This window comes from Syngnathus acus, chromosome 22 (assembly GCF_901709675.1).
Source record: "Syngnathus acus chromosome 22, fSynAcu1.2, whole genome shotgun sequence".
Classification (NCBI taxonomy): Eukaryota; Metazoa; Chordata; class Actinopteri; order Syngnathiformes; family Syngnathidae; genus Syngnathus; species Syngnathus acus.
This window is the reverse complement of record NC_051106.1, coordinates 1,870,001-1,889,529: the sequence shown is the minus strand read 5'-3', so window position 1 is coordinate 1,889,529 and position 19,529 is coordinate 1,870,001. Positions and strand designations below refer to the sequence as shown.

Genomic DNA, 19,529 nt, shown 5'->3' with positions numbered 1-19,529 from the left:
TTACGGTAATTCAGTAGACTGAAACGGTATTTTATTTGACTTCATTTTATTTCAAGAAACTTCAGCACTCTCGCTCGTATTTTTAAGTCGTATTTTATTCGACTTCTTTTTATTTCAAGCAACTTCTGCACTATCGCTCGTATATTCTAACGTTATTGTCCTGGAACTTTTCTGACACACATCATTCACTGAACATGATTGAATCACTCAATCAGATGATTGTCATGGAATATAATGAACGTATTTGTCCTCGGAGGTGGAACGAGGGGCAGATGAGGGGGGGGGGGGGGAACAACCGCAAGTTCCATCATGTGTCGACGGCATAAAGCGGCCAAAGTTCTATTTTTAATCAGCAACCCCTTGAAAGCAGCGTGGAGCGGCAGCGCATGCGCAGTCACACGCGGAGCGAGCAGACAGTAGCCGAGCCGAAACGAGCGGCGAGAAGAGCAGAGGGCGGCCGGAAAGCAACCAGGGCACTCAGGCAGGAAGGCACAGCGCACCGCGGAGGCTTTCACGGTACCACGACGACAACGGACAGAAACCGGAACGCAGTAAGTAAGAGCCAGGAATTGCAGCCACCCCTGCTCGCATATTTTCTTCCTCATTTGGAATGATGATGTTTAGCGTGGAGCGATCGGCAGTGCGGAGGTATGTGCGGAGGGAGGAGGCCTTGTCGAAAGCGGCAGTCAAGCCCTTTTTGTCGAGGCTGCGAGACAAAAACATTCCCCCCCGATTGGAATGACAAGCAGACCTCCGCCCTTTTTTGTTGTCTGGCCGGCCTTGGGCGTTTCACACCCCGGATGTTGGTGCAGTCATCCCCCGGTTAACGAGGCCCTGCCGGCGGCTGATCGACGGAGGACAAACGCCCTCCCTCAGCACGATCATCGATATCTAGAGAAAAAAAAAATCTCACTCACTTCATTGCGTATTTTCAGCCAGAAGGAAAAGAAATTGAAGAACTTACTTTTCGTAAATGGCGCTTTACTGTGTTATTCAACGAAGTGTTGCCGTTGGCTTATTACTATGAAACGCATGAGTCGTTACAGTGATCGCAGCTTGCACCAATAACTATATTGTATACAGTGATGCTTATGTTGACGTATTTATGTGTATATATTGGGTAAGTTAAGAATATTCAAACATCTTTTGAAGGGATGGGCGATTATTGACACCAGTTATTTGTATTGACTAATTTTTAGGTATAAGATAAGATAATCCTTTATTATTCCCTCAATGGGGAAACTCCTATGTTAGCAGCAGTACACTTAACATATACACACACACACGCATGCGGGGAAGGGGGTAAAAGATTTAAAAAAGTAGAAGGTATATATAATTAAAAAATATGGACAGTATATACAAAATACACAATACACAATATGCAGTGGAGATAAAAAAAAAATATTAGATAAAAAAATAGTGCAAGGGAAGAAAAGAAAAAGAAACAATTGGTATTGGGTGCTCTTGGAGGCTGCTGATACCAATCCTTCGAGAGATTGGTGGATTAGTCATTTTCAGTCAGTCACTTTTTGTCTCTAAATAATTTGACGGTCATTATTTTCTTGTCCATTTAAAAACGCATTTTGCCACTTGCTGCCGGCTGAATATGACATCACTTGTCCCGAGGGCTCAGGTAAAGTGAGCATTGAGAAGGCTGATGCTGCCAGATGTTTGATCTCACACGCACGCACACGCTTAAGTGTTTGTGTAAGACTCCGAAGGGATTATGCTCACAAACGCACCCCTGCCGCACACGTGCGGATTAGCGACAGAGCCAACGACTCCTCGCCCGTTAAGACGCTCAAGAATCACCACGGTGTTTCCACGACAACAGGATCTCATGCCTGACGAGGTGTTTCATGTGGCACGCTAATGGAAGGACTTTTCAGCAACATGCTTTGTTTTCAGGTCGGGGATGGCAGTGAATGTGTACGCCACGTCTGTCTCCATTGACAACCTGAGCCGCCATGACATGCTGGCGTGGGTCAACGATTCCTTGCAGCTCACCTACACCAAAATCGAACAGCTCTGCTCAGGTAAAACGGGATTGGCGGAGGTACTCACAGCAGAGGTGGCAAACGGTTCCTTTTTTTTTGCAGGGGCGGCGTACTGCCAGTTCATGGACATGTTGTTCCCGGGCTGCATCCTGCTCAAGAAGGTCAAGTTTCAAGCCAAACTGGAGCACGAATTTATACACAACTTCAAAGTTCTCCAAGCGGCCTTCAAACGGATGAGCGTCGACAAGGTCCGACTCGCTTCGTCGACACGCTTCACCTCACGTTCCGCTTTTTGTTTTGAGCTCATCTTTTTGTGCTCCTGTAGATTATTCCGGTGGAAAAGCTGGTCAAGGGCAAGTTTCAGGACAACTTTGAGTTTGTGCAGTGGTTCAAGAAGTTCTTTGACGCCAACTACGACGGCAAGGAATACGACCCGATGCTGGCCAGACAGGGGCAGGATGTGGCCCCCGCCCTCAACCCAGGTGATCACTTTAGCCACAAAGCAAAGAGAACTCCAGGTAACCAGAACCACTTTTTGGGTCCATTGCTGCACGGTCTTTGCTGAGCTTTGCAAGCCGTGAATGGCCGTCAATTTTTATTTTTGCTAATCCCACTCTACGCTGACCGGTACCGCTTCCTTAGGGCGGTCAACCGCTCATCGCAAAGAATGCCAACCAGCTGAATGAACCTCATCTGATCCAAGAATGAAGACGGGAGTCAAATCTTAGAGGGCCACTTTAAGCACTAACAGCACTTGAAACTTGCCTGACTTGAGTGCTTCTTTCTGGCAAATTGCCTCGTTTGACTTTTTGGTTTGCAACTTGAGCTGCTTTCTTTTTGAAATGTTATTTGTCATTGCTGGTCTTCGGGTCTTGTCTGTGATCCCAAATCCATCCAAATACGAAGGTGGCGTCGTATGTGCACAAATACAAAACCTCGACCGTGTTCCACCAGGACCGCAGCGGACGTCTCCGACGGTGCCCAAAAACATGCCGACGCCGCAGAGGGTCCAACACACCACCCCGGCCTTGAGGAAGAACCCCACCCTGTCTCGGAACGGCGGCAGCGACGCGGAGATCACGGAGCTCAATCAGCAGGTCGAACCCGGAGCCGGAGAGCACAGTACTTGGGCATTTCCGTCTGGTCGCTACCATTTTTATTTTGGTCTACCCTTTTGGTGCAGCTGATGGAGTTGAAGTTGACAGTGGACGGCCTTGAGAAGGAGAGAGACTTTTATTTCAGTAAACTACGAGACATCGAGCTCATCTGCCAGGAGCACGAAAGCGAGAGCAACCCGGTGCTCAGCAGGATAATCGACATCCTTTACGCCACAGAGGTACGCCACACTAACATGTGAAAAATGCTCAAATGGCCATTGTTTGGAAATTTTTACGTTTTGAGCAGCTTGTGACATCATCACACACACAGTCACGCAACTACTAAATGGCAAGCAACGTTTTAAAACTTGTGAAATGTAAAATTGTTAAAAGGGTGATATTTGTCCATACATTATTTTGCCATCAAAACCAATCGGTGTTTAGAGCAGTCCAAATGCTCTAAATTGGCGGCCTTTTTTTTGGGGGGGGGGGGGGGGGTAATTGTTATATTTTGATCACTGTGCTCCTTGTATGTTCCAGGAGGGCTTTGCGCCTCCGGAAGATGAAGAACTTGACGAACAAGCCCACCTGAACCAGGATGAATACTGAACCTGCTGCCCTGCCCCGCTCCGCCCCTCCCCCTTCCTTTATCTGATTGATTTTTAACTCTTTGTGCACGCGCTTCCCTACTAAACTCGGTTGCCACCTCACGGAATGGTCGTTCCCCGTCTTCGTCACACGTTATTTTTTTCTTCGCCGTCACACAGCTATGCTGTTCGCCGACGGCGCCGTGTGACTTTGTCGCTGTTCGCTCAGACGAGGGCTCTGTAAATAATGACCGCATTTTGGGTTTTTGCTCGGTGGGGACTTATTTATTTTGCCTCTGGTGTGCGGCCTCGCAGCACTTTTTCAATGACAACAAAACTCAAAAGTTAATTTTGGGTAGCAGTTTCTTATTTATTTAACTTATCATATTTTTTATCAATCTCCTGTAGCAGAAATCTACTGTAAGAGAAAACTTGAGGCCAAGATTTTGGGTTTTCGCTCGAGTTGGTTTGTAGTGTGTAGAGGGGGGGGGGGTATTTGAAGGATGTGATTGAGGCGCCTTGATTGATTACTCCGATTGAGCAGCCACATATCTGAGCATGAGAATGTTATACATTGACTGTGAATGAGTGATATTTTGTAAAACGTGTTTTATGTGGAGATTCTTGTCTGATGTCACGCTGGCAAATGCAACACAATTTTTTTTGCAGCCGGTCATCAAAAGCACGGCCAATCAGAGGCGGCAAAAATGACTATCGAGGTGTCGACCACCCAGCACAAACAGTGACGGCAAAACAGTCGAGTCGGGGTCGTTTTGGCAGTATTCAGACTGCCTACGTTTTGTCTCATTTGTTGGTCGCCCTCTTTTTTGGGGAGGGGGAAACATCGTCAACCTTCTTGAGCATTTCCGCACAAATTTTAACACCTTATTTAAAAAGGTACCTTTTTTCTGAGGGGGGGGGGGCAGAATCTTGCCGAACAATACGAAACAAGTCGTCTGGCTGCCTCCTGTTTGCTATTTTTTTCAGAATCGCTTCAAAAGTGACATTCATCCGCTGCATAAACATGGACGGAACGCTCATCATTTTTGAGTTTTCAATAAAACAATCCGTTGTGAAATTAATCAGTGTGCTGTTTTTGTCACCATTCTTTTGAGGTGCAATACTGTCATCTAGTGTCCAAATAGAGATGACATACCGATTGGATAAAATGTTATGTACCAAATAAAATAACATCAGAGGCCAGTAAAAACTACAAATACGATTACGTTTAATTTTTTTTTAAAAAGAGAGAGAGAGAGAGGGGGGGGGGGGTTAGCACCAAAAAATCGCTTGCAATATTTCAATGTTTTTAAAAGTGAAGACAATTTGCGATTTGGGTATTTTAGCAAGAAATATCAAGTCAATGCACATAATTTGCTTTGGCAGTCCACATAAAATAACAGAGATGGGCCAGTTGGGGCTCAGACACCTGGGATCTAACCAATTCATTATAAAAAATAAGATATTAATTTGATAAATAGGTAAGAGGTAGGGAAGTTTGTTGCTGTGATTTTTGCAAGCTTAAATCTGACGATTTTTTTTTGTCATTTTCCTTCTACTTATGTCTAAAATACACATGAATTTCAGCACAAAAAGTTTACAACAAAAGTAGACCTGGAATGTGCACTTTTTCACTTTTCCGCGCCGTCTTTGCACAGGTCCAGTCTGTACTCAAGGACCAAGAAGTTTGAGAGCTTGGCGACGACGTCGGGCTCCAAAAACTCTCGCACCTTGCGGAAGCCCATGCCCTCGTACAGCTTCTGCGCGTCCGTCTGGACCACCCATGTGACCAGGACCACGGAGGCGAAGCCTTTGTCGCGCGTGAAGTCCACCACTGTCCGGCACAGCTTTTTGGCCATGCCCATGCGGCGATGGCTGCGCCGCACCGACATGCGCTTCAGCTCCAGGCAGTCGGGGTCGCCGTTCCTGGGTCGGCAGGCCACCATGCCCACCACGCGGCCCTCACTTTCGGCCACCCAAAAGCAGGCGTCCCTGGGGGCCATGTAGGTCTCCGCGATGGTGCTGAGGTCTGTGGGACAAGTGTGTCAAGGTCATGTTATTATGATGATCTTTATTTGTGTACCCACCTTGGCCACCGGGGCCAGTATAGTCAGTCCCCACTCAGAATAAGATGCAATAAATATATAATATTGTAATAATATACTTGACGGGCCTCGAGTTTGACACCTGTGCTGCAGCAATCGTCGATATAGGCGTTGAATTTATGCACCAACATTTGGCGGGCGGCGGCCAGCAGCAGCGTGACGGCGAGAACGGGCAGCATGAAGTACTTGGAGCTGGCCAGCAGGGTGCAGAAGGTGCACATCAGCAGCATCTGACTCAGCCGCTGCTTGAGGGTGTGCACGAAGAACGCCGGCACGTGTTCGCTCATGCCCAGCGAGAAGATCTCTCGCACCGTAGAGGCGTCGCCATCGCGGTACTCGCGGATCTCCACGTCGGACATTGCGATGCTCAGCTGCAAAAAAAGGAGGAGGCAAATGAGATGCAGCTACTCCAGAGTTATCAATTATTTAATTGAGTAATAATTCATATTTATATGAGTGTGAAATGTATTTGTTTTATTTTTGGGGCAGTAATAACGATTCATTCTTTTCTTTTTATTGTATTATTTTAATACACATTTTAATTCTTTTCATTAACATTTTGTTGTCTTATTTCGGTCCCCAAGCAAACGTTCACTGTTCTCTATTCCTGGAGGTTAGAGACAGAGTGCGTCCACAAATCCATCCATCCATTTTCTGTACCGCTGTATCCCCACGGGGGTCGCGGGCTTGCTGGAGCCTATCCCAGCTGTCATCGGGCAGTAGGCGGGGGACACAAATCCATCTAGCAAAAATGTGGCAAGACATTTTGTTTATGCTTTCAAATATTAAGTTTCTCAAAACAAATGATGTAACAATGACTTGATTTGGGAAAAAAATATGCAATGGAAATGCACAAACAGCAAAGCCTAACCAGAACCTTTGCTAACAACCCAGACTAAATTTAGCTTCTCCCTGACATACAAAGATTGTCTCTCAGACAACATTAAAAAAGAAAAACGTTCAAAGCTTGTTTGGTTGGTATTAAGTAGGGTGTACAGACGTCCTCTTTTTCCCGGACATGTCCGTCTTTTGAGCCCTAAAAAAATGTCCGGGGGGAATTTGCTGTTTTAAACATATCGTCCAATCTTACAGGCACAAACCAAAGACGCTGTTTTCTTAATTTCCACAACAGGATTGCTGACTCGTGCAAGTACAAACAATCCTATGACCTCAGGGCAAAAATCACGTGAAGAACAAATTCCATTGTTAGATAAACAGATTTAATGTCCTGCATGATATGCCAACTTGCAATCGCCGTTTTCCACGAAACCAATTACGTTTGTGATGAAATTGCTCGCAAAACTGCTTTAGGATTAAATTAAGCGTTTCCGGCAAGATCGTTAGCTAGCTAGCATAAATGCTAGGTAAACACATCAAACGTGCCCCCACATTATCGCATTGCGGAGAGGACGAGAAAAAGAAGAGAAAGAAACCCGTCATACCTGTGCGTGGACGAGAAATGTGTGAAATATTCAGCAGAAACACAACTACAACTGTTAGGATACGTGTTCTAGTTCTTGATCTGACTCCAAATTTACGACCAACACTTAACTACTTTAGCTATGTCCTGTCTACTCCACACACTTGCGCACCTAACAATTTTGCAAGTTCGTTCTGTCAAAGAGAAGACCAGTTGATCAATCAGACCGAATTTACCAATTGTTTATTCCTGACAAAGCAAGCTAATGGTCCTAGGTCCCTCACACCAAAGCTCGTGTTCTTGTGACCATCAAGAGACAATGCATTCATCCGGGTTGCCCAGTTTTATAAAAACACAATATGAATATTCAAACGTGCACAACATTGTGCGATGATTGGTCGGTGGCCGTCTCCTCCCCACTGGGTGTTATCGCCGGGTGCAGTTGTCTGGCGTTGGGCTTGTGTGCGAAGTGGAACCATTATGACGGGGTGTTGTTCTTGTTTCTCACAGATCAGGAATATTTTCGTGCAGCTGCACGTCCCCCCTGTACCCTTCGGGCCGATGACATATCCTGTTGCAGAACACTTCGAAGAAAACAACTCTGTGCGGTTGCCTGCACATTCCTTTGCCACTTATCATGTGATTATTTGTAAGTCTAACGTAGCTTCAATAAACGATATGTTTGCAAACTGCCAAAAGCACATTTCCCTTTATTCCCTCTCATGACCTCATTTATGAGGTCATCACCCGTTACTCTAGCAAGCAGTGACCAGCACGTTGTCAGTCCTTTCTTCCCCCGCCGGCTCATTTTGAGCCACCAGGGTATATTGGCCATTCGGTGGCAACGGGCCAACGTTTTTTTCGATCAACCTGACAGTGAGTGATCTAATACATGGAATACAACAACAGCCGCATAAAATCATTATTGCAGTGAAAATAGCAACAGCAACAAGCACAGACAGGATGAGGCCTTTCCAGCTTCCGAACGTCTTCATCCAGTCAGACCAGATATCGGTGTGTACACCGGAATGGTCTTTCATCTTTTTGTTTAGGGTGCGCAGTCCCTCCAATGCCCTAGTCAGCCGCCCCCCAGGCGCGGTATTGTTCGGAATGAAAGTGCAGCAAGATTCGCCGAACATGCCGCACACGCCAACAGCATGTCTAATGCGATACGGTTCTGAAATGCCATGAGCGAAGTGGCCGCTAATTGCTCATGGACCGCCGCAAATGATTCAGTGGTATAATTTCCCAATCTCTGTACATTATAGTGGACATAGTTGATCCGGTCCACATTCTTGTTCGGGCTGACCCATATTAAAATGCTTTCGAATCCCGAGGATACCTGATTGGCGAGTTTGTACTTATTTGGAACAGCCCTAGGCACCCCGATGGCGTCTATGTATGTTGGGTCGTTTTCGCTCAGCCACGGTGACGTTAGGTCGCGCCGTGCCCGTCGCAACAGCCCCGTCAACGGGAGCTCCATGTTCCAGTTGATGCTCTGAAAATCAATGGGGACCACTAACACAGGCATAATCAGGGAGACAAGCGCACACCCCCCCGAGGCGTTTGCCGGGAGGCGGTCGTACAATTTGTTATCACCACACCACAACCACACATCGGCACGGGATTTGTGGTGTTTAGGCTCAGGTTCACCTGACACCATGTTTGGTCAATTTGGCCGATGCTTGTCCCTGTTCCATTGAGGACCAAACATGACAAATTTTGCTTCGTGACTTGACTATCAAAAATGGGTTTGCATTTTTCCTTCCCTACGACTGGGAACACATCATCATACATGCCACAATTACCTGTGGCCTGGGACCTTGACAACACCTGTAAAACACACTCTGGGTCAATAGCCGCTGGTACGATTTTCAGGACCAGCCGCGCGCGCAGACAGACCAAACAATCCTCTTGAGTTGAGTTGGCAGCCTGTTCTGCCATGAGAAGCCAATTGTTGTTAATTGCTGACACTCCCGTTGTTACCCTAAACCATTCATCTACGTCCTCCGGGCTCGGCAGGATCCGCACCCCCACCCTGGTGCGGGATTTTTCCCCTAGGGTCAATAAGGTACGGACATTCTCCGCCCTACCTGTGGAGTTATATGCTACAAAAGCGGTAGTATTGGGACACAAATAAAAATCCATGCAGGGATCTTTTCCCACCTTATATACACACAGATGGAATGTATAACGACCTGGCGCCCAATTAAACCCGGCTCCCTGACTTATCGTGTGGGGCAACGGCGACCGGGACTGATCGATTTTTAACATCAAAGCCTTGCTCCCTGGCTGCCCTACTACCTGTACCACAGGGATCCTATCCTTCCACTCTCTGGCTTTCTCCCCGAACCCATAACTGGCCTCATCCCACGTCTGACCTATCACATGTGACACCGAGCCCCAAGTGGGGGCCCTCTCATAGCCTCGCACATCTAGATACCACGCATACGAGAGCCATTCAGTGGCCGCCCCGATGAATGCCGTGCTTAAATCTAACATGAGAATCGTCTCGTTTACCCCTGGGCTGTAACAGAAGTACAACCTGGCTATGCGTTGCTGCCCCTGGCCACACGGGTCGTTCAACTGACGCATCCCTTTTACCAACTCAGATGTCTGTCGTTTCCTTACTTGATGCTGCCCTTGGCTCTCCCCTCTATGTTTCATCTCGCCCCCTGTCTTACACCACGTCCCATTGCAGTACCAAACCGGTTCTACCAACGGTGGTGGGGCACGTTGCCTCGCCACCACCCTTTCTTTAGCTACTTCTTCGCTAATTGCCCGGGTATTATCGTTGTTTTCAACCCCCCTCCGTTCTGCTCCTCCTACTCCTCCTAACCTCCCCCTCTTGGCCGGGTCCGTGACACGGCCAAACAGGGACACCTTCATCCCGACGGAACAAACTCTGGGGCCGGACGGAGTTGCGAGTAGTGATACCACCTGCGCCCTTTGAAGTCGAGCTGGGCCGCGTGAGACGTCCTGGCCAAGACACGTAAGGGGCCCTTCCACCGGGGGTCCGTCCACTTCCTGGAGATGACCCTGACGTACACGTACGGCGTGAGCTGCTTTTCCACTGGCACACTTTCCTCCGCCGCAGCGGATTTCTCCCCAATCTGTGTAGAAACACTGGATACCAGAGCAGACAAATAGGACCAGTATGCTGTGTGAGACAAATTGGGTACCGGAACGTCCTCCGGTTGGACGAGTGTCGTTGCCGGTCCCGACATGAGACGACCCGTCATTAATTCAAACGGTGCGAATCCAGTATGTTTGTTAACGGTTTGTCGCACCGACAACAATGCAAGCGGAAGTGCTTGTAGCCAGCTCATTGTCGTTTGAGCCATGATTTTGGCCAGTTTCTCCTTCAACGTCCGATTCATCCGTTCCACCTTGCCCAGGCTCTGAGGATGGTACACACAGCCGAATCGGTGCTTCAACCCCAAAATTGATTCCACCTTGGCCAAGGCTTTGTTGTTAAAGTGAGTGCCATTGTCAGATCGGATCAGGGCCGGGAAACCATGTGTCGGGATGTAATGGGTGATCAAAGCCTTGATCACAGCAGCAGAATCTTCCTTCGAGCACGGATATGCCTCCGGCCAGCCCGAGTATGCGTCAACCATCACAAGCAGAAAGCGTTTCCCATTCACACTCGAAATCATGTCGGTAAAATCAACGACCATCTCTGCCCCCGGCCACGGGGCCGGCTGGAACAGACCGGGTTTGGGCTTCAACGTGGGGCGTGCATTGAACGTCTGGCAAAATTCACAATCCGCAACGAATTTCCAGACTAGGTCTGAGAGTTTAGGATGCCACCAACTCCGGAGATGGATCATCATGGCATGGGGACCCACATGGGAAGGTGTGTGTGCTTCATCACCTTAAGAGGCTGGAGAGAACTATCCCTCCACCCGACCGCAGCCGCGGCCGCATGGAGGGAGCCCTGTTTGTCTCTCCAACAGCAGCCATCTGTGAACACCACCCGACCGTGCCCGAGTGGAGTGGAGTAGAGGTCAGGTCGAACTTTCGCCACTGTCTGGACCTTTGATGCACACTCATGGGGACCCATCATCAATTGATCGGCCATGTTCACTCCGGAATGGACGTAGTTGACATTTGGAGCAGTCAGTATTTTCAACAACCGTGTTTGTCGCAGCGGAGTCAACGTGAATGCGGCTGATGCAACAAACGAGGACACCGCATGATCAGTTAACACATTGCTCAATGTTGTCCAAGGGGACGCTGCAGTACATTAGCACTGCACGTCCATGCTGCATTTTCTGGTACAGAGTTCCATTCACAACTTTTCCTGAAATGGAGACATCAAAATGGAAGGGCAGGGTGTAGTCAAGAGTGGCCAAAGTCGCAGCAGAGGCCAGCTCCTGTACCAGTGACACGAAGACCTCGCCAGCCTCCGGTGTCCAAACCAGGCAAGCCTTGAGGTTCCTGGCCCCCTGTTCGCGGATCAGGGCTCGGAGGACACCGGTTTTGTCGGCAAAGCAGGGGATGTAGTGTCTGCTGTAGCCACACAACCCCAGGAACGATAGCATCTCCTGGACGGTGGCGGGCCGCGGATGCCGGAGAATGGAGTTTCTGTATTCGGCGACATGGCGAGGCCACTAGGGGTCAGCACTCGACCCAGGAAAGTGACCTGTTGGCAACAGCATTGCAGTTTCTTTCGGGACACCTTGAACCCTTTCTCCCCTAACCACAACAACACTCTCCTTTTTTCCCTCTAGACATGCCTTCTCATCTTTTGCTGCAATCAGCAAATCATCGACATACTGCAGCAGCACCGTGCCGTCCAGCCTTTGACATGGTTCGAGGAGTTCCTTGAGGACCTGTTTGAACAATCCTGGCGAGTTTTTGAATCCCTGCGGCATGCGAGTGTATTGCAGTTTCATCCCATTGTAGGTGAATGCGAACACATGCCGCACTGAGGGGGAAAGCGGGAGGCAGAAGAAGGCAATGGCCAAGTCAATCACGGTGAACCACTGGTAGGCAGGGTTCAATGATGCTAGGATCCGGTGCGGGTCCGGCACAGGAAGAACAGGAGTGATGGTGACACCATTTACTGCTCTCAGGTCATGTGCCAAGCGCCATGTTTTCCCATCTGCTTTCCGGACTGGCCTCAACGGGGTGTTCCATTCGGAACACGACACTTCCAACACCCCTGCGTCCCAGAGGCCGCACAGAGTGTCTTCCATGCCTTGGTCCGCCTCTTTCGGCCAACGATATTGAGGCCGCTTGATAGGGTGCGTCTCATCCATTTGGAGATCAATAGGGCCACCGAGTGACAAAACCCGACATCAAAGGGACCCTGGGACCACAGTGTGTCGGGCAAGGCCGCCAGCATTATCTCAGCGTCCTCATGATCAGTCAATTCCCTGCCATGTGTGCGGGACACCAACATGATCTCCAGCAGTCCGTTGTCTGCCATAGGTTGTTTAATTTGGTAAGCGTTCTGAGACTCGGACCAGTACAAATTAGGAATGTGGGTTTTCCGCCAGTCGGTCTGTCGCAACAATCACTTGACCATTGAGCCCAATTGTCTAGCCTCGAGCCAGCGAAATGTGTGGTGCCCCTTTTTCTGTCATTTTGAACCACTGCATTTGTTCAGGTGTCAATTCAGTTGCTGCTGCGACTCCCTCTTTGCCAATTAAAATGCATAATGAAGTTAAATCCCACATTCAATTTCCTCAAACAAATCCCGATATACATCATCACCTTTTCGATCATAATATAGAGTGCAATGTAAAGGATCAACGGGTGGGTGGTATGGCGCCAGTAAGCAGATCCAAGGTTTCCACAGCTGGTAAGTCGAGAACACACCGCCACCAGCAGGGGTCTCTGGCTCCAGCCGGGCCCAATAAAAAAAAAATTAATCGCAAAATATGAGTCCGGTGTGCGTGTGTCAGAGTTGGCGCGGGAGTTTTGCATGGCAAAATCGATAATGAGCTCGATCATGAAAAACAAAGACGCTCTTAAAGGAAGTGATGTTGCGAGAGGGGCGACTGTGCTTACCAAACAATGAAATTTTTGAAATTAAGAAAATGTTTTTGCTGTTTTCTTTCACATGATCTTTGAAATGTTCTTTCATTGGTAAAAATAAAAAAAGTTTTGATGTGCTTTTTTTTCCCCTCACAATTTAAAAAAACACACAAGCGAGTTGCTACAGATACGGCAATACATTCCCCAGCCTAGCCTACTCTATTAATTCAGTTTATTATTTATATTATTTATTTATACATTACCTACTCACTTATTTATGCAGTTTATGGTGTAAAATAATGAAAAAATGCTTTAAAAAAAGTATTTAGTTTTGCTTGGAACGGATTAGATTTTTTTCATTATTTGTAATGGGAAAACATGATTCGGAATTCAAACGATTCACTTCTCGAACAGCCTTCTGGAACGGATTGTGGTCGAAAACCGAGGCTCCACTGTATATATATACAGTATATACATATATATACAGTATATACATATATATATACTATATACATATGTACAAACGTAAAACGTGTTTTATGTGGAGATTCTGTCTGATGTCACGCTGGCAAATGCAACACAATTTTTTTTGCAGCCGGTCATCAAAAGCACGGCCAATCAGAGGCGGCAAAAATGACTATCGAGGTGTCGACCACCCAGCACAAACGGTGACGGCAAAACAGTCGTACGTTTTGTCTCATTTGTTGGTCGTCCTCTTTTTTGGGGAGGGGGAAACATCGTCAACCTTCTTGAGCATTTAAAAAGGTACCTTTTTTCTGAGGGGGGGGGGCATAATCTTGCCGAACAATACGAAACAAGTCGTCTGGCTGCCTCCTGTTTGCTACTTTTTTCAGAATCGCTTCAAAAGTGACATTCATCCGCTGCATAATTATAGACGTTCCGTCATTTTTGAGTTTTCAATAAAACAATCCGTTGTGAAATTAATCAGTGTGCTGTTTTTGTCACCATTCTTTTGAGGTGCAATACTGTCATCTAGTGTCCAAATAGAGATGACATACCGATGGGATAAAATGTTAAGTACCAAATAAAATAACATCAGAGGCCAGTAAAAACTTTGTTCAAATACGATTACGTTTAATTTAAAAAAAAAAAAAAAAAAAGAGGGGGGGGGGGGGGGTTAGAATAAAAAAATCGCTTGCAATATTTCAGTGTTTTTAAAAGTGAAGACAATTTGCGATTAGGGTATTTTAGCAAGGAATATCAAGTCAATGCACATAATTTGCTTTGGCAGTCCACATAAAATAACAGAGATGGGCCAGTTGGGGCTCAGACACCTGGGATCTAACCAATTCATTAGAAAAAATAATATATTAATTTGGTAAATAGGTAAGAGGTAGGGAAGTTTGTTGCTGTGATTTTTGCAAGCTTAAATCTGACGATTTTTTTTTTCATTTTCCTTCTACTTATGTCTAAAATACACTCGTGAATTTCAGCACAAAATTTTACAACAAAAGTAGACCTGGAATGTGCACTTTTTCACTTTTCCGCGTCGTCTTTGCACAGGTCCAGTCTGTACTCAAGGAGCAAGAAGTTTGAGAGCTTGGTGACGACGTCGGGCTCCAAAAACTCTCGCACCTTGCGGAAGCCCATGCCCTCGTACAGCTTCTGCGCGTCCGTCTGGACCACCGATGTGATCAGGACCACGGAGGCGAAGCCTCTGTCGCGCGTGAAGTCCACCACTGTCCGGCACAGCTTTTTGGCCATGCCCATGCGGCGATGGCTGCGCCGCACCGACATGCGCTTCAGCTCCAGGCAGTCGGGGTCGCCGTTCCTGGGCAGGCAGGCCACCATGCCCACCACGCGGCCCTCACTTTCGGCCACCCAAAAGCAGGCGTCCCTGGGGGCCATGTAGGTCTCGCCGATGGTTCTGAGGTCTGTGGGACAAGTGTGTCAAGGTCATGTTATTATGATGATCTTTATTTGTGTACCCACCTTGGCCACCGGGGGCAGTATAGTCAGTCCCCACTCAGAATAAGATGCAATAAATATATAATATTGTAATAATATACTAGGCGGGCCTCGAGTTTGACACCTGTGCTGCAGCAATTGTCGATATAGGCGTTGAACTTATGCACCAGCATTTGGCGGGCGGCGGCCAGCAGCAGCGTGACGGCGAGAACGGGCAGCATGAAGGACTTGGAGCTAGCCAGCAGGGTGCAGAAGGTGCACATCAGCAGCATCTGACTCAGCGGCTGCTTGAGGATGTGCACGAAGGACGCCGGCACAAGTTCGCTCATGCCCAGCGAGAAGATCTCTCGCACCGTAGAGACGTCGCCATCGCGGTACTCGCGGATCTCCACGTCGGACATTGCGATGCTCAGCTGCAAAAAAAGGAGGAGGCAAATGAGATGCAGCTATTCCAGAGTTATCAATTATTTAATTGAGTAATAATTCATATTTATATGAGTGTGAAATGTATTTGTTTTATTTTTGGGGCAGTAATAACGATTCATTCTTTTCTTTTTATTGTATTATTTTAATACACATTTTAATTCTTTTCATTAACATTTTGTTGTCTTATTTCGGTCCCCAAGCAAACGTTCACTGTTCTCTATTCCTGGAGGTTAGAGACAGAGTGCGTCCACAAATCCATCTAGCAAAAATGTGGCAAGAAATTTTGTTTATGCTTTCAAATATTAAGTTTCTCAAAACAAATGATGTAACAATGACTTGATTTGGGAAAGAAATATGCAATGGAAATGCACAAACAAAGCCTAACCAGAACCTTTGCTAACAACCCAGACTAAATTTAGCTTCTCCCTGACATACAAAGATTGTCTCTCAGACAACATTAAAAAAGAAAAACGTTCAAAGCTTGTTTGGTATTAAGTAGGGTGTACAGACGTCCTCTTTTACCCGGACACGTCCGTCTTTTGAGCCCTAAAAAAATGTCCGGGGGGAATTTGCTGTTTTAAGCATATCGTCCAATCTTACAGGCACAAACCAAAGACGCTGTTTTCTTACTTTCCACAACAGGCTTGCTGACTCGTGCCAGTACAAACAATCCTATGACCTCAGGGCAAAAATCACGTGAAGAACAGATTCCATTGTTAGATAAACAGACAACATTTAATGTCCTGCATGATATGCCAACTTGCAATCGCCGTTTTCCACGAAACCAATTACGTTTGTGATGAAATTGCTCGCAAAACTGCTTTAGGATTAAATTAAGCGTTTCCGGCAAGATCGTTAGCTAGCTAGCTAGCATAAATGCTAGGTAAACACAACAAACGTGCCCCCACATTATCGCATTGCGGAGAGGACGAGAAAACAAAGAGAAAGAAACCCGTCATACCTGTGCGTGGACACGAAATGTGTGAAATATTCAGCAGAAACACAACTACAACCCTAAATCTGAATGCGCAATGAAAGTCGCACCCATTGCTCTCTAAACTAAAACCTTGAGGCATTCCGGGTATAGGATAAAAATGGGAAAAACAAAACTCCGAGTTATTTCTACAACGATACAACCGGCAGTCATATTTATTTTGTATAATAATTTTAAGCACTACATTTTTCACTTGATTCAATATTTTTGATCATTTATTTAACTGGTGTACGTTTTTTACGTTTTTGAATAATTAATGATTGCATTGTTTAACTTATTTTGAAGGGTTACATTTGCATATATTATACTATTTCGATGTTTTTCCATTAGTTACACATAATGAATTTATTGTATTAACACCTATTAGCTAACAAAAATATTTATTCACACAGAAACAAAGGGCAACATTTTTAGTCCATTTCAAATTTATAAAAATTAAGACAAAATTAACTAATTATGTCTCTATTTCATTTTCAGCAGCAATATGTTCATTCGTCCAGAAACAAAAGGACATCAATGTCCACAGTGAAACATTTGTTAACATTTCTACTTGAAATAAGTTAACCAAATTTCAAATTTCATAAAAACACTTTAAATGTCAGAATGTAGAGAAATCAAAAAGGTAAACATTTTAAAGCGCCATTACACAAATCATGACATGTATTTACAGTATTCAAAATAGACATTAGGTTTTATCATTTATATTTCTTTCCATCAAAGTCCGATTCTCACATTTTCGTTCAGTGTAATCGGAATAAACCTGAGCAAAGCTATATAAACCCTCTGAAACCTAAATTAGAAATCTGCGTCATTTAAACAACGTTCCTAAAATTAAGTTTGATTTTACAACAAAGTCAAGACAAAAAAACACACACAAAAACTGGGGTGAAAAATAAAAAGCATATCATCCAGCACCAACCACAATGTCTTTTAAGGAGGAAAAAACAACGAATGGCTGTCTCTAAGACAAATCAGAGGAGATTTCATGAATAAAAATAATTTCCTATTGTGTGTGAAGTTCATTTGATTTTGTTTGCACAAAACGTTTTGAAATCCTTCCGGCCGTCATCCCAGGTTGATGTCTCGGGCAAAAATGGTGATGAGCAGGATGATGGTGAAGCCACTGAGCAGCCCGGCGTTCTGGATCAGGAAGAAGACCACCTTGGAGGAGGTGTTCTTCTGTTCCCGGGCGATGGCGTCCATCTCGGGAAACTAAGCCGTAGAAAGTCTTGCGTTATTATTCGAGGCAAAAATATGCAGCCAAATACTCAGATTGGACCCAGATTGAGTTGTTTTGACCCAACTGTTCTTCAACTGTAGGGTCAGGGCATTACATAGGGTTCAAGTTATCACAATAGTGTCGGAGGCGGAGCTAAAAATTTTGATAAAGTCAAGTGATAGCCCTTCTGTGTTTTTTCTTTCTTTTTTTTTTTTTTTTTTTTTTTTTTTTAAAACAGTGTCTTTGATAAGATGCACTCATTGTACCATGTCGGCCAGCGCGATGTAGAGGAACATGCCGCCGGCGATAGCGAAGATGGCGTTGGGGGCGAAGTTGGTGCCCAGCAGGATACCAAAGACCAGGCCCATGTAGCACGCCAGCGCTGACAGCAGGTTGAAGAAGATGGCCTGGGGCACGCTCATGCCCGAGTTCAGCAGGATCACAAAATCGCCTGGACAGCGGCAGCCACATTATCATCATCGTGTCACACTTGATGCATTTTTACAAGCTGCCACTAGATGTCAGTCAAAGATCAAGTGTTGAAAACTACTTTTAAATTCTGATTTTGTTGCCATGAATGGGAAACAAAAAAATGACACATTTGTTTTCATGAGTACCAAGCTCGTGGGGGAACTCCTCGCAGACGATGGCGGTGGACGTGCTGAAGCCGGCCAGCGTGGAGACGGTGAAGGAGGCGCCGATGGCCAGGCCGTCGATGAAGTTGTGCACCGCGTCGCTCAGCGTGATCATCCATGCCACCGTCTTGACCTTGGACAGACGCTGGCTGCTCAGGCAGCAGCACGCCCGGCTCGGCGCCTGAAAGTCATGCAACAGGTAAAGAGAAAAAAATTGCAGTTCTTTCTATTAGATTGACTTTTCTTTTTTTTAAAAAAAAAAAGCTTATTCTGTTATTTCAATCATTTAATAATTTGTTTTGTTTTAATTGGCTGTGTTGTTATTATGAGGATTATATGTGTATTAGTTTTATAGTAACTATTTTGAGAGTCTAAACGCCTATTTATGATTTTATGTTGTTAATATTTTAAAAATATACCATTAATGTATTGTGTCCGTAATCTATTACGTATTTTTTGAACAGCAATTACTCTTCGACAAGTTGAAGTTTGGCTCTCAAGAAATTTCCAGCCCGAACTTAAGCAAACGAGTGTTTGAGGAAAAGCGCCGTTGAGGAATGTTGATGTCAAGGTGAGAACGGACACCCATCGGCAGCCTTGGCCACCTCACAATGGCAAATGTGTGCCCGCTGGCACAAGGCGTCGTTTGTGCTCTGGCCGGACAATTCTGCCTTTGACCAGGAGGGGGAAGGACCTCCTTCGTCCTTCCGCTTTGTTTGCTTCGCTCTTGTTTGCTGGCTGGTTAAACGTTAACCTCAACCGCATCACAAATCTTGCTCTTTTTTTGACTATGTGACTTGAACGCAGTCCAACGTGTGGTCGGCGGCGAGCGCGTCCGAGATAACGACGGCGATGAACACATCCAGTAAATAATGATGACTAACTGTATAGTTGATAAGATCAAAAGCACTCATTAGGTGATTAGGTGGCGGACAAAGTGCACAGCTTCACCACATCACTCACAGTGCAGATTGTCGTGGTCACATGTTGTGACATTAAAACTAGGACGCGATTAAAAGTGTGTCAAACAGCACCCAAGAATGTTGCACTTTATACAACTAGAATGTAATAAATTAAAAGTTGCATCAAGATTTCATGTCGTAATCCAATTCATTGTATCTTCTGGTGTGCC

The 19,529-nt window shown here is 45.9% G+C and overlaps 4 protein-coding genes across 5 annotated transcripts in view; 1 reads left to right on the top strand and 3 right to left on the bottom strand.

Moving 5' to 3' along the window:
- Nucleotides 1-298: 298 nt before the first annotated feature.
- On the top strand, nt 299-4,763 carry mapre3a (microtubule-associated protein, RP/EB family, member 3a). 2 transcript variants are annotated; one of them, XM_037240961.1, is made up of 7 exons: nt 299-551; nt 1,909-2,036; nt 2,100-2,245; nt 2,323-2,515; nt 2,952-3,094; nt 3,181-3,333; nt 3,635-4,763. In XM_037240961.1, exons 2-7 carry the CDS (start codon nt 1,916-1,918, stop codon nt 3,701-3,703), a joined length of 825 nt encoding a protein of 274 aa, XP_037096856.1. In that variant the 5' UTR covers nt 299-551; nt 1,909-1,915; the 3' UTR covers nt 3,704-4,763. The 2 variants fall into 2 exon arrangements, with proteins under 2 accessions (XP_037096856.1, XP_037096857.1); XM_037240962.1 differs by having other exon boundaries at nt 303-551; nt 2,323-2,479.
- Nucleotides 4,764-5,104: 341 nt separating this feature from the next.
- LOC119115979 (probable N-acetyltransferase camello) lies at nt 5,105-7,288 on the bottom strand. Its single transcript, XM_037240965.1, has 3 exons — nt 7,229-7,288; nt 5,869-6,157; nt 5,105-5,710 (listed from the first exon to the last, which is right to left on the bottom strand). The coding sequence occupies exons 2-3, from the start codon at nt 6,143-6,145 to the stop codon at nt 5,313-5,315; spliced, it is 675 nt and encodes a 224-aa protein (XP_037096860.1). The 5' UTR covers nt 6,146-6,157; nt 7,229-7,288; the 3' UTR covers nt 5,105-5,312.
- A 7,228-nt stretch (nt 7,289-14,516) lies between these two features.
- nat8 (N-acetyltransferase 8) lies at nt 14,517-16,638 on the bottom strand. The gene is made up of 3 exons (XM_037240964.1): nt 16,511-16,638; nt 15,248-15,536; nt 14,517-15,089 (listed from the first exon to the last, which is right to left on the bottom strand). The coding sequence occupies exons 2-3, from the start codon at nt 15,522-15,524 to the stop codon at nt 14,692-14,694; spliced, it is 675 nt and encodes a 224-aa protein (XP_037096859.1). The 5' UTR covers nt 15,525-15,536; nt 16,511-16,638; the 3' UTR covers nt 14,517-14,691.
- Nucleotides 16,639-16,906: 268 nt separating this feature from the next.
- The window catches only part of slc39a8 (solute carrier family 39 member 8), a 7,775-nt gene continuing 5,152 nt past the window's right edge, over nt 16,907-19,529 (bottom strand). The window contains exons 6-8 of the mRNA XM_037240960.1: nt 18,380-18,578; nt 18,029-18,213; nt 16,907-17,755 (exon numbers count right to left, since the gene is read on the bottom strand). Coding sequence (XP_037096855.1) covers nt 17,609-17,755; nt 18,029-18,213; nt 18,380-18,578 — 531 coding nt within the window. The 3' untranslated portion in view covers nt 16,907-17,608. The remainder of the gene's footprint in view (nt 17,756-18,028; nt 18,214-18,379; nt 18,579-19,529) is intronic.

Excerpts from the sequence above, each read along its gene's own strand:
- mapre3a (XM_037240961.1), top strand. The coding sequence starts at position 1,916 with ATGGCAGTGAATGTGTACGCCACGTCTGTCTCCATTGACAACCTGAGC. Across the intron at positions 2,037-2,099 it reads AATCGAACAGCTCTGCTCAG|GGGCGGCGTACTGCCAGTTC; the intron begins GTAAAACGGGAT and ends TTTTTTTTGCAG. Across the intron at positions 2,246-2,322 it reads AACGGATGAGCGTCGACAAG|ATTATTCCGGTGGAAAAGCT; the intron begins GTCCGACTCGCT and ends GTGCTCCTGTAG.
- LOC119115979 (XM_037240965.1), bottom strand. The coding sequence starts at position 6,145 with ATGTCCGACGTGGAGATCCGCGAGTACCGCGATGGCGACGCCTCTACG. Across the intron at positions 5,711-5,868 it reads CGACGATTGCTGCAGCACAG|ACCTCAGCACCATCGCGGAG; the intron begins GTGTCAAACTCG and ends CTTGTCCCACAG.
- nat8 (XM_037240964.1), bottom strand. The coding sequence starts at position 15,524 with ATGTCCGACGTGGAGATCCGCGAGTACCGCGATGGCGACGTCTCTACG. Across the intron at positions 15,090-15,247 it reads CGACAATTGCTGCAGCACAG|ACCTCAGAACCATCGGCGAG; the intron begins GTGTCAAACTCG and ends CTTGTCCCACAG.